The sequence below is a fragment of the Hippopotamus amphibius genome, chromosome 12 (assembly GCF_030028045.1).
Source record: "Hippopotamus amphibius kiboko isolate mHipAmp2 chromosome 12, mHipAmp2.hap2, whole genome shotgun sequence".
Taxonomy (NCBI): domain Eukaryota; kingdom Metazoa; phylum Chordata; class Mammalia; order Artiodactyla; family Hippopotamidae; genus Hippopotamus; species Hippopotamus amphibius.
The window spans coordinates 102,780,511-102,796,229 of NC_080197.1; the positions used below are offsets into that span (position 1 = coordinate 102,780,511).

The 15,719-nt window shown below is 34.6% G+C and overlaps 1 protein-coding gene and 1 non-coding gene across 2 annotated transcripts; one reads left to right on the forward strand and one right to left on the reverse strand.

Moving 5' to 3' along the window:
* The first annotated feature begins 6,338 nt into the window (after positions 1 to 6,338).
* LOC130834253 (U6 spliceosomal RNA) lies at positions 6,339 to 6,445 on the forward strand. The gene has a single exon (XR_009048636.1). It is a non-coding gene; the product is annotated as a U6 spliceosomal RNA (small nuclear RNA).
* A 6,766-nt stretch (positions 6,446 to 13,211) lies between these two features.
* On the reverse strand, positions 13,212 to 14,513 carry LOC130833218 (dnaJ homolog subfamily A member 2-like). Its single transcript, XM_057702626.1, has one exon. The coding sequence runs from the start codon at positions 14,465 to 14,467 to the stop codon at positions 13,232 to 13,234; it is 1,236 nt and encodes a 411-aa protein (XP_057558609.1). The 5' UTR covers positions 14,468 to 14,513; the 3' UTR covers positions 13,212 to 13,231.
* Between the last annotated feature and the right edge of the window lie 1,206 nt (positions 14,514 to 15,719).

A 15,719-nucleotide genomic window follows, 5' to 3' on the forward strand; every position in this document is an offset into this window, starting at 1 on the left:
AGAGGTCTTTCACCTGTACCAGAAAACCTGTTTTCTCTGTCAGGTTCTGGTTATTATAATCTAGATGACATACATTTGGTGCTGTTTCTTTTGGAAATTAGGAGGATTTTAAATCTATGGGTCAGGAAACTGGAATTCTAGAGTCTTGAGCAACTTGCCCAACTGCCCTGTGCTTGAATTCCTGTCTTAGAAGATGGGTGGCAGAAATAACATAATGTGTAAATGGCGCTCCAACTGGACAGTCCAAGATTCTATCCTCTTTAGCAAAAGGAACGCATCAGCAAATGAGAACAAAGCAGGAGGACGTTTTATTCTTTATATTTTCATCGAACAGCATTTGCAAATCAGATTCTGAGAAAGAGGAACAGAAATGAAAGAATAACTATTAAAAAGATAAAAGAAATATGACTGCCAATAGTGTACGTATACTTTCATATAGTTTAAATGTGTGAATAGAGGGGAAATGTGAGAGTTAAATGAAAAAGAGTCAGAAAGAAACAGGTTTCTCTATTGTTTCAAAACCAGGGAAGAAGAGAGCTGCATGAGGGCTTCTGTTGGTAGAGTGAGATTTCAATTTTTTTAACTGGGGGAGAGGAAAGGCATAAAGCTGAAAATACAAAGGCTTTAACTTTGGGAAACAAGAGAAAGTTAGAGGAGACATGCAGGAAAATATTAGCAATGGAAATCAGGATACTAAAACATCAGTCAGAAATCAGGAAGCTTAAGAAAAGCAGGAAAATTGTTATGGGCAGTAATCTTAGTATTTTAACAACATGTGGGAGGCAACAATTTGTATAAACCACATATCATGAAGTAAGGAAGGCTCGGATGACATACACAATTTTTAAAAGTGAGATCTTTAACAATGGGTGATTTCTTAAGTGCAGAGGTGACTGGTTATGTAAAATACTGTATACAGTGTGGTTCTACATTTTAAATTTGAAAATGATTCTTATTACTGAGTCATAAGATTTGTTTCTTAGAGTTGCTTGTTTGTTGCATGCTAAGAGAAAGTCAAAGGAAAGAAAACCTTCAGAAGTACTCTCTAGTTTTTACAATTATGTATAAAACATAGTTAATGAGGGTTGTTATTGCTTCTTGATTTCTTTCTGTCAAGGGCATGATAGAAAATGAATAGGACAATTGCAAAAGGAAGAGTACAGTCCTATTTTCTCAATGGAAAAAAAAATATCCACAATAACCAAAGTGGAAAATTTCTTGGCCTTCCCATAAGCATTCAGCATTCAGTACTCCCCGATGAAGACTTACCGTAAAAGCCCAAAGCACACAATACTTACGATGCTAAAATATTTTATTTATTTTTAAATAATATGTAATGCAAAGATTCTCTGATTCTGTTCCCAAACTCTCAGGACTGCAATCCCTGAAGAGAAGGTCAACGGAAGAGTAATGTCATCTGTGTCTAAGAAAATCCTTTGTGGGTAATAGGTCACTATTTCAGATTTCAAGTTTTTCCCCATATTCATGAAAAATGTACAAATGTGTGTGTATATACATATATACACACACACACATACACATGCCAAGAAGTTTTATTTTTACTGAACATGAAAATTTACATGTTCAGAGATACATAGGGTAGAAATATAAAGCCTCAGTTTTCAAAGGTCTCCCTCAGATGGATGAAAATATGAGAGCATATTTTGGAGAAAATGCGGCACTGAAATGGCAACAGTCATTAAAATTGTTTTAAAATGATATTTTTCAGTATCTTAGGACGTCTCAGAGATGCCTGTATGTCAGTACATGGAAAGAAATAATAGAGGAAAAGGAATTATTCTTAACTATCTCCTATCTCTGAACAAAAAAGCTATGCTTTCAATGTTTATATATCATGGCTCTGCAAAAGACTTGATTGATAAAAGGTCTCAAAAAAGCAAAAATCTGAAATTCACTTAACTAGACTATTCCCTTCATTTTTTTCCAACATTGTACTATGAAAAACTTCAAATATACAGAAAAACTGAAAGAAGCTTACAGGAAACACTCATATGCCCTCCATCTAGATTCTGTAATTAAAATTTTACTACACATACTTAGCACGTATCTATCCAGTTATCTATCCTTCTACTGACCCATTAAATTTTTTTAATTTCATTTTTTTCTCATTTCAGAGTAAGTCGTAAATCTCACAACACATAAATGTAACAGTTTAGAGCCTAAGTTTACTTTGTAAGAATGTATTTAATAACAAGTTCAATTCACTTATTAGACATAAGGACAATAGATTGTTTTTAATCCAGTGTCAGTTTGTCAAGCTATATAAGTCAAGGAATTTTTCCATTTCATCGAGTTTTCACAAAATAAAGTTGTTAATATAGCTTTCCTATACTTCTGAGAATCTTTAGTGTTAATCCTTTTTTTTTATTCTTGATGCTGGAAATGTGTACTTTCTCTCTTTTACCTTGATGAATCAAGTTTAGGCTTTATCATTTTTAAAATATAAATATCTTTTCAAAGAATTAAAGGTTGGTTTTGTTAAGTTTTCTAAAGTTTGTACATTTTCTCTTTCATTATTTTCTCTGACTTTATTCTTAGTTCTTTCTATTACTTTGATTTAAATTTGCTTTTATTTTCTTAACTACTTAGAATAGAACCTCAAGCCATTGACTTTAGACACTCCCTCCTTTCCATTCTAAGCATCCACAGCTACAAATTATCTTCTCAGCACTGCTTTAACTGTATCCCACAAAGTTTGATATTTTGTTTTTAATTATTATTTGTTTCAAATTTTTAAAAATCTCCCTTTAGGTTTCATACTTGAGCCACGGATTATTTAAAAGTATTTTTTAATTATCCATTTTGGGGTGAATTTTCTAGAAATCTTATTGTTATTGATTTCCAGTTTATTTCTGTTATGATTATAGAACATACTTTTAATAATTTTAATAACTTAACCTTTTAAAATTTATTAAGATTTGTTTTGTGGCCAGCAGATGTTTCATTTTGTAGAAAATGCCCTCTGTACATGATACGATATATTCTGCATTTGCTCTCTAAATATCAATTAAAGATTCTTAGGTGGTTGATCCTATCCTTCAGATCTATCATTTCCTTCCTGACCCTCCAACTAGTTGTTATATCAATTGCTCTGAAATGGGTATGAACATCTAAATTTATGATTGTGGAATTTTCTATTTCTCCCTTTAATCGTAAAAATATTCAATTCCTGTGTCTGAAGCTCTGTGCTTAAGTGCATAAAAAATTTTGAGTGACATATCTTTCTCCTAAACTGTCCCCTTCATCATTACATAATTTCTCTCATTATCTGTGGTAATTATTTTTCTCGTGATGTCTATTTCCTCTGATGTGAATATAGTTACCCCCGTGTTCTTATGTATACAATTGGCAGTATATTTCTTTTTACACACACTTGCTTTCAACCCAGACTGTCATCATATTTAGAGTACTTCTCAAACTCAGCTGTTCATGGACACTAGAATAAGCATTAAATTATAGAGCAATGAAAAAGATCATTGCAAACAAATATGTTAGGTGTGTGGATAAAGCAAATCGGTCATATAATAAACATCTGAAAAAAAATTGAAAACACAGAGTGCTCATATTCTTACTGTTACTGTTTTTATTATCATCCCCATCATCATTTTAAAACCCATCCACTATTAAATTAGACTTCAAACTGTTCTTCACATTCAAATGAACTTGATTAAAATTTCTAATTGAACTATAGTTCCCTGACAAAGGCAACCGGTGCAGTACAGACTGTCATCCTAGCTGTTTCTTAGTCTGTGTGACTCGGTTCTCCTAGTGCTGCCCCCTGTAGATGACTTTATACTGATGGAAATGGTCTATAACTGTGCTGGCCTCTGTGCTGGCCATTAGTCTGATGACTATTAAGCTGCTGAGCACTTGACCAAGGAACCAAACTTTTAATTTTAATAAATATTAATAAACAAGTTTAAATAGCACATTTGTAACTGGTTAGTGTGGAAACTATTGTGGCAGCCCTGTTTTCTTGACATTTTATGCTCTGCTTTGAGATCTGCATAGTTTCATTTCTTCTGTGCTTTCACTCTCTTCACCTCAGCAGCTCTATCAACCCTCAAACTTGCATTGGCCAAAAAGTAAATCTTTAAGTATTTATAGCCATTTATTATCAACAGAGCATCTTTCAAATAAATTGTCTTTACTCCAACTTCAAATCACCTGGAATGTTAGTATGAACGTCTGATGATAGGATAAGAGGGGTATCCAAACAAAACAAAACACAACACAACAGTACACGGAGGACATGTCGTAGATTCAGAAATCCTGAGGCCGTCTGACAACCAGGCACATCACAGAACTCATAAAGAGAGAGCAGCATGGGAAGAACTGAGACTTCCATCACAGGAAAACATGAGTACTATGATTTTTCCTTACATTCCAGCTTTATCTTTAAGTCTAAGTAGTTCACAATTTTACAATATTAGTATATCATATTTGAGAAGATTATAACACAAGTCACATTCAGGTATTGTTATCATATAAACACAAATATGTATTCCATCCAAGGCTTCCTAGTCAACAGCAGCACAATGTGAAACCACAACATAAGCTTATGAAGTTCTCAGCTTGAGGTTTCCAGACCTTGATAATCAAGTCATCTGGGAAGCATGTTATAAAATAAGTCTCAGTGACATACCATAGACCAAATGAATTAGAATTAGTTTCCAATATCCCTAATGATAGTGATAGTTAACAAGAATAGAAAACTGGTAAAATCAGTATCATACTAATCTACTCAGAAAGTGGTTTAAAAATATTTTTTAACCTAACGTATTTTATACTTTCTCACATTTGGAAAATAATTGTTTGATAAAGGTGAACAGGTAACTCCAACATTATAGTCCTGACTGTTGCCCTCATGTCCATGTCTTCCAACACCCTGTTTGACTTAAACAATCTCAATATTAACAGTAATTATTGCCCCAAGCATCATGCTTTAGACTCTTCTCACAAGGTCCTGATGATACCAGTTCACATCATCAATATTGCTTTGAGTTTACCATTTTGTAAAATTCACAAAGAGCACCAAAACAAAAGCTGCTTCTGTTTATTGAGTAAATGGATATATATATATTTACCCTACACTATATCCACAGCCGCATATTTACAGGAGTAGCATAAAAACTCCAATTCTTTATTCTTTCAAATATTCTTCAGAAAATATATGACAATGAAGAAAAAAAAAACCTGATATAAAAATCAGGGTGTGATATAAAATATACATTCTATTCCATATTCTATTCATAATACCATTCTAATTTTCCCATTTTTCCCTATAATATTTCTTGGTCATAAAGCAATTATTTCTATTATAGGAGAAGTGTCTGGTAACTTAAAAAAAATCACAGCATAAAGATTTGTAGGAATTGTAAGATTCTCAAACAAACCAAGCATCTAACTGAGACTTTTTATTTCCTGAGTGAGAGCTAGAATGAGAAGACTTTTTAGCAGCAGGATTCCATGCTCTTATGGCAGTATTGTTGGGATGACCCAATATTCAAGTAACTCTTCTTATTAAGGAAAAGTTTTCCCTGCTTGTTTGTTCTATAAAGTGAAAAGGAAGAGGAGGGGTAATGAGAAAAAGAGAACATAAGATACGCCAAAGATACATTCAGAACAAAGAAAGCATGTTTTAGACAGCAAAAGAGAATTGTGTTGTGATATGCCCCAAGATCTTGTATTCACTGTGTGACTATGTTAGAAATATATACTTATTACCAAAGACATTATTCACCTATCTCCCATCTAACATGAAAATTTTATGCAGCTACACAATTAAGGGCAAAAAAAGTCTTATTTCTAGAAGTGCTGGCAATTTTTGGATGGAGATCTCAATAAGAAAACAAATGCTATTTTCAATAACTACACATTTAAGGAGAAGAATTCTGCTATTATAACCAGAACAATAACATATAGGGAAAAATCTGCTGATAAAAGCTGAAAACTATCTCACAGTGATGACAGATGTCTTTATATTTTCATCTCATTATCTTAAGTATTTTTTCTAAATTTGTGCATAATTTATTTGAAGAAGAACAAAAGTGTAACAAAATATCTAAAATATAAGTCTGAAAATAAACTTGTACTAATCAACTATATTAACAATTATTTAATTTTTATTTTTAACACATAAATTATGATTCCTTGAATTAGAATATACAAAACAGCTGTACAAAAGTGATGAAAACAAGACCTCACACTTGTACAATAATGCTTCCCAATGTACAATACCTTATATATACATTATCTTTTTTATTCTCCAAATAATTATGAGAGGCAAGTATTAACACCACCTAAAAGTAGATGTAGTGCTCACTTCAGCAGCACATATACTAAAACTGGAACAATACAGAGAAGATTAGCATGGCCCCTGCACAAGGATGGCATGCAAATTCGTGAAGTGCTCCATATTTTTCAAATGCTGACAGCCATAAAAGGGGAAATTGACAATAACATAATAATAATGGGGGACTTTAACACCCCACTTACACCACTGGACAGATCATCCTGACAGAAAATTAACAAGGAAGCATAGGCCTTAAATGACACATTAGACCAGATAGACTTAATTGATATCTATAGTACATTCCATTCAAAAGCAGCAGAACACACCTTCTTCTCAAGTGCACATGGAACATTCTCCAGGATAGATGACATCTTGGATCACAAATCAAGCCTTGGTAAACTTAAGAAAACTGAAATTGTATCAAGCATTTTTTATGACCACAATGCTATGAGATTATAAATGAGTTTTAGGAAAAAAACTGTTAGAAAGCACAAACACATAGAGACTAAACAATGCGCTACTAAATAACCAAGATATTACTGACAAAATCTAAGAGGAAATCAAAAAATACCTAGAAACAAATGACAACAAAAACACAATGACCCAAAATCTATGGGATGTAGCAAAAGCAGTTCTAAGAGGGAAGTTTATAGCAATACAGTCCTACCTCAAGAAACAAGAAAACTCTCAAATAAACAATCTAAACTTACACCTAAAGTGCCCAGAGAAAGAACAAAAAAACCCCAAAGTTAGTAGAAGGAAAAAAATCATAAAGTACAGAACAGAAATAAATGAAATAGAAACAGAAAAAAATAATAGCAAAGATCAATGAACTAAAAGCTGGTTCTTTGAGAAAATAAACAAAATTGATAAACCTTTAGCCACACTTAGCAAGAAAAAAAGGGAGAGGATTCAAATCAATAAAATTAGGAATGAAAAAGGAGAAATTGCAACACTGCAGAAATACAAAGGAGCATAAGAGACTACTACAAGCAACTTACACCAATAAAATGGACACCCTGGAAGAAATGGAAAAATTCTTAGAAAAGTACAACTTTTCAAAACTGAACCAGGAAGAAATAGAAAATATAATCAGTCTAATCACAAGTAATGAAATTGAAACTGTGATTAAAAATCTTCCAACAAACAAAAGTCTAGGACCAGATGGCTTCACAGGCAAATTCTATCAAAAATTTAGAGAAGAGCTAACACCAATCCTTCTCAAACTCTTCCAAAAATTGCAGCATGAAGAACACTCCCAAATGCATTCTATGAGGCCACCATCACCCTGATATGAAAACCAGACAAAGACATTACAAAAAAATAAAATTACAGGCCAATATCACTGATGAATACAAATGCAAAAATCCTGAACAAAATACTAGCAAACTGAATCCAACAACACATTAAAAGCTTCATACACTATGATCAAGTGTGATTTATCCCAGGAATACTAGGATTCTTCAATATGTGCAAATCAATGTGATACACCATATTAACAAATTAAAGAAGAAAAACTACATGATCATCTCAACAGGTGCAGAAAAACTTTCAACAAAATTCAGCACGCATTTATGATAAAAACTCTTCAGAAAGTGGGCATAGAGAGAACATACCTCAATATCATAAAGGCCATTTATGACAAATCCACAGCAAACATTATTCTCAATGGTGAAAAACCCAAAGCATTTCCTCTAAGATCAGGAAAAAGACAAGGGTGTCCACTCTCACCATTATTATTCAACATAATCTTGGAAGTCCTAGCCATAGCAATCAGAAAAGAAAAATAAATAAAAGGAATCCAAATTGGAAAGGAAGACATAAAACTGTCACTGTTTGCAAATGACAAGATACTGTACACAGAAAATCCTAACAATGCCACCAGAAAACTACTAGAGCTAATCAATGAATTTAGTAAAGTCACAGGATACAAAATCTCTTGCATTCCTATACACTAACAATGAAAAATCAGAAAGAGAAATTAAGGAAACAATCCCATTTACCATTACAACAAAAAGAATAAAATACCTAGGAATAAACCTACCTAACAAGGCAAAAGACCTGTATGCAGAAAACTATAAGACACTGATTAAAGAAATCAAAAATGACAGAAACAGATGGAGAGACATACCATGTTCTTGGATTGAAAGAATCAACATTGTGAAAATGACTATCCTACCCAATCTACAGAGTGAATGCAATCCCTATCAAATTATCAATGGCATTTTTCACAGAACTAGGACAGAAAATTTTACAATTTATATGGGAACACAGAAGACCCTAAATAGCCAAAGCAATATTGAGAAAGAAAAATGGAGCTGGAGGACTCAGGTTCCCTGACTTCAGACTATACTACAAAGCTACAGTAATTAAGATGTATGGTACTGGCACAAAAACAGAAATACACACCAATGGAACAGGATAGAAAGCCCAGAGTTAAACCCACACAACTATGGTCACCTATTTATGACAGAGGCAAGAATATGCAATGGAGAAAAAACACCCTCTTCAATAAGTGGTGCTAGGAAACCTGGACAGCTATGTGTAAAAGAATGAAATTAGAACATTCCCTAACACCATACACAAAAATACACTCACAATGGATTAAAGACCTGAATGTAAGGCCAGACACTATAAAACTTCTTGAGGAAAACATAGGCAGAACACTCTTTGACATAAATCACAGCAGAATCTTTTTTTATCCACCTCCTAGAATAATGAAAATAAAACAGAAATAAACAAATGGGACCTAATGAACTCATAAGCTTGTACACAGCAAAGGAAACCATAAGGAAGATGAAAAGATAACCCTCAGAATGGGAGAAAATATTTGCCAACAAAGCAACTGACAAAGGATTAATCTCCAAAACATACAAACAGCTTATGTAGCTCAATATCAAAAAAACAAACAATCCAATCAAAAATGGGCAGAAAGGGCTTCCTAGGTGGTACAGTGGTTAAGAATCTGCCTGCCAATGCAGGGGACACGGGTTTGATCCCTGCTCCAGGAAGATCCTACATGCCGCAGAGCAACTAAGCTCATGTGTTGCAACTATTGAGCCCATGTGCTGCAACTACTGAAGCCCACGCACCTAGAGCCCATGCTCCACAACAAGAGAAGCCACGGCAATGAGGAGCCCGCGCACCACAACAGCCCCCCGCTCACCGTAACTAAATAAAGCGTGCACAGCAAAAAAAGACCCAACACAGCCAATAATATTTATTTATAAAAAAAAAAAAATTGGGCAGAAGACCTAAATAGACATTTCACCAAAGAAGACATACAGATGGCCAAAGGGCACATGAAAAGCTGCTCAACATCACTAATTATTAGTGAAATGCAAATTAAAACTACAATGAGTTATCACCTCACACTGGTCAGTGGCCATCATTAAAAAATCTACAAACAAAAAATTCTAGAGAGGGTCTGGATCAACAAAAACCCTCTTGTACTATTAGTGGAAATGTAAATTGATACAGCCACTATGGAGAACAGTATGGAGGTTCCTTAAAAAACTAAAAATGGAACTACCATATGACCCAGCAATCCCACTACCGGGCATATACCCAGAGAACACCATAATTCAAAAAGTCATATGCATTCCGATGTTCATTGCAGCACTATTTACAATAGCCAGGACAGGGAAGCAACCTAAATGTCCACCAGCAGATGAATGGATAAAGATGTGGTACACATATACAATGGACTATTACTCAGCTATAAAAAGGAATGAAATTGGGTCATTTGTAGAGATGTAGATGGACTAGAGACTGTCAAACAAAGTGAAGTAAGTCAGAAAGAGAAAAATATCCTATATTAACACATATTTGTGGAATCTAAAAGACATGGTATAGATGATATTATTTGCAAAGCAGAAATAGAGACACAGACGTAGAGAACAAATGTATGGACACCAAGGCGGCGGGGGTGGAGATGAACCGGGAGATTGGGATTGACACAGATACTATTGACACAGTATATTATTGATACTACGTATAAAATAAATAACTGAGGGAACTCTACTCAGTGCTCTGTAGTGAGCTAAATGGGAAGGAAATCCAAAAAAGAGGGGATATGTGTATATGTATAGCTCATTCACTTTGCGGTACAGTAGAAACTAACACAACATTGTAAAAACAATGTTGTGTAAAGCAACTATACTCCAATAAAAATTCATTAAAAAAAAAAAACCTTTCCATTATCATGCTCAGAACAAAGAAAAGGGGAATTTTTTTTTTATTGAAATGTCTGGTAAATATCCATTCCACTGATACTACACAGAGCTGATCCACATCTCCTCTGTGTTTCAAATGCATTTGTTTTAGTAAGTGAATAATCAAAAATAAATTACTCTTTCAACAGAAAAAGAAAAAATATATAAATTTAGGGTCAGCCAGTTAGTCTGTGAATAGCCGAAGTTTCTCTCATTTAAGTAACAAAGTCTCGATATTAGTAAATTTCCCATATTGCTCACAATATATTTTGTTGATATTTTAATTGAATATATGACATAAATTCAGTGAATATAAAATATTATGAATTTTTTAAAAATAATGATAACATATAACCACCATAATACTGTATTTCAAATTAATTTTATTGTTAGAACATTAGATTTACAATACAGGACTGTTCCCTATTGTTATAGATACAATATTTTGTTATTTAAGGAACTGGACTAAAAAATTCTGAAAATTTTGGCTGCTCCCTCTACTCTTTTGGAATGAAATTCTTCCACATTAACTTAAAATTAATGCAGGGCACACTTAACTTTAGCAGTGAGCAAGTGTAATCTTTCTCTAAAAATAGAGAATTGAGTATCTAAAAGAATTATTAATGCCTACCACAAACTCTTGGGAATTTTAAGCAAATTTATTCGTTAAACATAAGTATCCAAATTCCCTTTTTAAGAATATTCAAACTTTCATTTAAAATAGATGGAGGGACAATCATTAGGTAAACATATTCTGTATCGCCCAACAAAAATAATTTTTTTATCCTTGAATATGTTTGTTTTTATCATGGTGTATGTACCCCCCAAACAGTTTTGAATAAAATACTTATATTTGCGACACTATAGGATGCCCCTCCTTAAAACTGTTATGCCTCAATAAGCTGTAGCTAATCTTGCAAAATATTCTTTCATAAAAGCTGTCACAGATAATGAAATATTGCCTTTTTAACTCAAAAATACAGTTTAACTATAGTAATTATTGTAAATAGTTAGCTTTTAGTGTTAGAAGCAAAGAATCGTGTGGCATTGAAGGTAAAAGGAATAAAGATACTGTGGCCCACGTAGCCACGTTAACAACATATAGTGGACTTTATACCAACTTTAGAAGGAAAATCATCTGACTGTAGAAAATTCACACTAAGGTATACATGATTGATATCATCCCAACCTGAGAGATTTATTTGCATTCTTACAGGGATTCACATTTTAACATAAGTAAATTATTAATTAATTGGATTTTTGCTCAAATAGTTTTTAATTTTTCAAGTTTTAATTTTTAAGGTAATGTGAGAGAAAATTGTACTGGGCGGTTATGAGTTAGAAATGAGAAAGCATGTTTCTTCCTATGGGTAGAATTTTGACATCAACTGTCCTTGTCTCTTCCCAATGCTTGTGTTTCTCCTTTCCTTGCTTTTGACCACACACAGAGTATCTTAAGACCATTAAGCTTTCCCCCACATTCCTCAGCATAGTAGTAACTCTCATTTTGGCAAAGGTGAGATAAGGTAGAAATATATTTCTAAGTATAATTGCTTGTAAGTTACTCAGCTTTTCTGCTGGGTCTATATCTTAGCCAAGCAGCCAATTATCACTCAACATTTAAAGATTCATAGAACTCCACTGAACAGGAGTTTCTACTTCTGTTAATAAAGAAAATATGAGGAATCTATTTTATAGGAATGGACCACATTAAGTATATTTATCACTGTTTTGTTGAACGTGTCCAGAATTCACATGAATAGCCTTTATGCAATATAAGGAACATTAATTTCTGTGACAAATGAGTGATTTGAAATGTTAACTACAAAACAAAGCAAAAAGCATGATTTTTCAAAAAAAATACCTTCAGGAAGCTCAGTGGTTCACAGCTAATTAGCATTATTTGATTTAGAAGAGGTCAGGGATCTTACAATTTGATAAAGGTATTTTCATGAGGGTCTATTAGAAAAATTTATGTGAAATTACTGGAGGAATTTTCCATGTTGTAGAACTATTTGGGGCAAAATGTTTCTTTTTTTTTTTTTTTTTTTACACCAACTGCTTTTTATTATTGAGTTTCAGAAACCTTTCACAAGATGGTTAAAAAAAAAAAAAAGAAAAAAAAAGAAAAAAAAAAAGAAAAGGGGGGGAGGGGATCCAAACTTTACAACCACAGCTCAGCTATTGTTATTTTTTCCATTGTTCCCAGTCAGCTCCAAACCCATTGTGTGCAAAGCCCATTTTTCCATGCATCTAAATGATAGATACAGGCTATGAAATTCTTTATTCTATTTGTAGCAGCTTATGCAGGTGCAGCCAAACACAAAGCTTCAGGACAAATTGTACACATACTTTACAATGTGGGATTTGAATTTAAAATATGAAACGTAAAATCTACACAAAACTGATAAAAATCAAGCACAGATACCAGGACTGAGACTTATAACCCATGTGTGAAAGGGAGTCTTGTTTCCTTTCAAGTGCTTTATTCTGCTACAGAACAGTCGAAATGAAGATGTAAAGCTTTGTGGTTAGTTTAAATTATACACGCTGTAGATACTATACCAATTTTAAAAGTTACACATAGACCAACAGATGTCCATCAGTTCATCTGGACTGACCAGACTCTCTAGCTGGAACGCTGAAAACAAACCAAGCAAAAGCGGAAAGAAAATCCACCTGTGCAATCTGTTTGCAGAGTTTACTGATGGGCACATTGCACTCCTGGTCCATGATGGCTACTGCTTTCTTCATCAGAGCTATCATTATAGGCTTCACGCCTCTGACCACCTCCTGAGCCCCGAGTGCTATCAAATTTTTGAAGCTCTACCTCCTCTGTGTCTCCAAGAATGTTTGGAACTTCTGGTCTAGATGGCAGAAGATCTTCTAATTCAGAAAGCTTGTCTGGGTTGATCCAGTTGTTTTCAGGAAACTGCACATCAAACTTTATGTAAAGATCACCTTTTTCAAAGGGATTACGATACTGTGGCATTCCTTCACCTCGAACTACACAGACACATCCTGGTTCAGTTACTTTGCCAGGAGGATATTTCACCACAATCTGACGTCCATCAAGGTGCTTAAATGTGAACTGAAATCCACATAGAGCTTCAACAAGTCCTATCTTGTATGTCATGTGCAAATCATTTCCATCTCTCTGGAACACCTCATGTTCTTTTTCTTGCAGCAAAAGAACAATGTCTCCTGGTTCCACTCCTGGGGCCTGGTCTGCTTCCCCGGTAAATGTAATCCTCTGTCCATGTTTCATGCCTTTGTCTACGTGGACTTCAAGAATCTTGACTTCTTTAATCACCTTCTTCCCTTCACATTTTTTACAGCGGTCCTTTTCATTAATTACCTCCCCTTCTCCATGACAGTCAGAACACACAGACTGCATCTGTTGCACCATTCCTGGGGCCAGCTGTCTGATCATGATGCGTACACCTCGACCCCGACAAGCGCTACACTTCTGAACAGCTCCAGACTTTCCACCTTGGCCACTGCATGCACTACAGAGTACATTCTTGCTAAGTTGTAGTTTGGTTGTCTTGCCATTATACAGATCTTCTAAAGATACTTTGAGTGGATGCATCATGTCTTCTCCTCTTCTTCTGCCATTTCGACTTCTGCTCTGGTTGCCCATGAAGCCGAACAATCCACCAAAAATGTGAGAGAAAATATCATCCATGCCACCACCTCCGCCGCTACCTTCCCGAAGACCTTGTTCTCCATATCTGTCATATAGTTCGAGCTTCTCAGGATCTGATAGTACTTCATATGCAAAACTTATTTCTTTGAATTTGTCACCAGCGTTTGGATTCTTATCAGGATGGTATTCCTTGGCTAACTTTCTGTATGCCTTCTTCAGCTCGTTCTCGCTGGCGCCAGGCGGGACGCCCAGGATGTCGTACAGCTTCGTGTGGGCCACGTTCGCCATGGCGGCCGGCCGGGCAGCGCACAGGGAGGAAGGCGGCGGAACAGGCGGAGCGAGACCAAATGTTTCTTTTTAATGAACTAAATATTTCTAATGGTAATCTATTTTTTAAAAATAAACACCACTAATTCTTTAAACTAAATCCCTCTTTATCCTGCAACATATCCTGCTTATGTATTTTTTTTTAATTTGGATTTTTTGGGGAAATATCATGACATTAAATTAATTAATATGAGATTATTGGGCTTCCTAGGTGGCGCAGTGGTTAAGAATCCATCTGCCAATGCAGGGGACACGGGTTCTATCCCCTGCTCCAGGAAGATCCCACATGCCGCGGAGTAACTAAGCCCGTGAGCCACAACTATTGAGCCCATGTGCTGCAACTACTGAAGCCCATGAGCCTAGAGCCCATGGTCTGCAACAAGAGAAGCCACGGCAATGAGGAGCCAGCCCACCACAATGCCAAGTAGCCCCCACTCACTGCAACTAAAAGAAAGCCCGTGCACAGCAAAAACGACCCAACACAGCCAATAACATGAATAAATAAATAAATAAAATTTTTTAAAATGAGATTATTTAACCCAGAAAAATTCTCACTGATATGTGCAGTTATTTTATAGCAGTAAAATTAAGGGACATTCAAATGCAAAAACAAGAATTGTTTTAGTTATATGATACCACGGTGAGAATAGGGTATTTAAAAATAATTCATATCTCTTAACTGATCCCAGTGAAGATAAACCATTGTGAATGAAGTTTCATCTTTTCTTAATAGCCATGAACTAAAACCAACAGTCGTTGGCTGTAAGGTACTGTCAATGTAGATAATCAATTGTTTTAAAAAATCAATTGGTTCTATAAAAATGCAAATTAAGTTTTTATTGATCATTAAATAACTACTCTTTATTGACTTTTCCTTCTTTACCTCCGTTACTGTTGCTTGGGATCAGGTAATACGTCAGTGCAGACCCTTGGCACAACTCCAGAAGAAGCAAGGCTATATGTCGTTTAAATCTGTATCATAGAAGTATCTTTAAAATTAAGCAAATCTTGCATTCCTTAGGAATTTTCATTAACAAGATTCTCAAATTCTTTAATATCTAGCATCATTTTTGAGTAGGAATGAGCAATACTATTATTCTTATCCTATATTTGTGTGTGTGTGTGTGTGTCTGCATTTCTTAGTGGCCCTGGCATAATAAGAAAAATGTATCAATATTTATTAAAATGTTACATTTTGTATATCAACGGTATA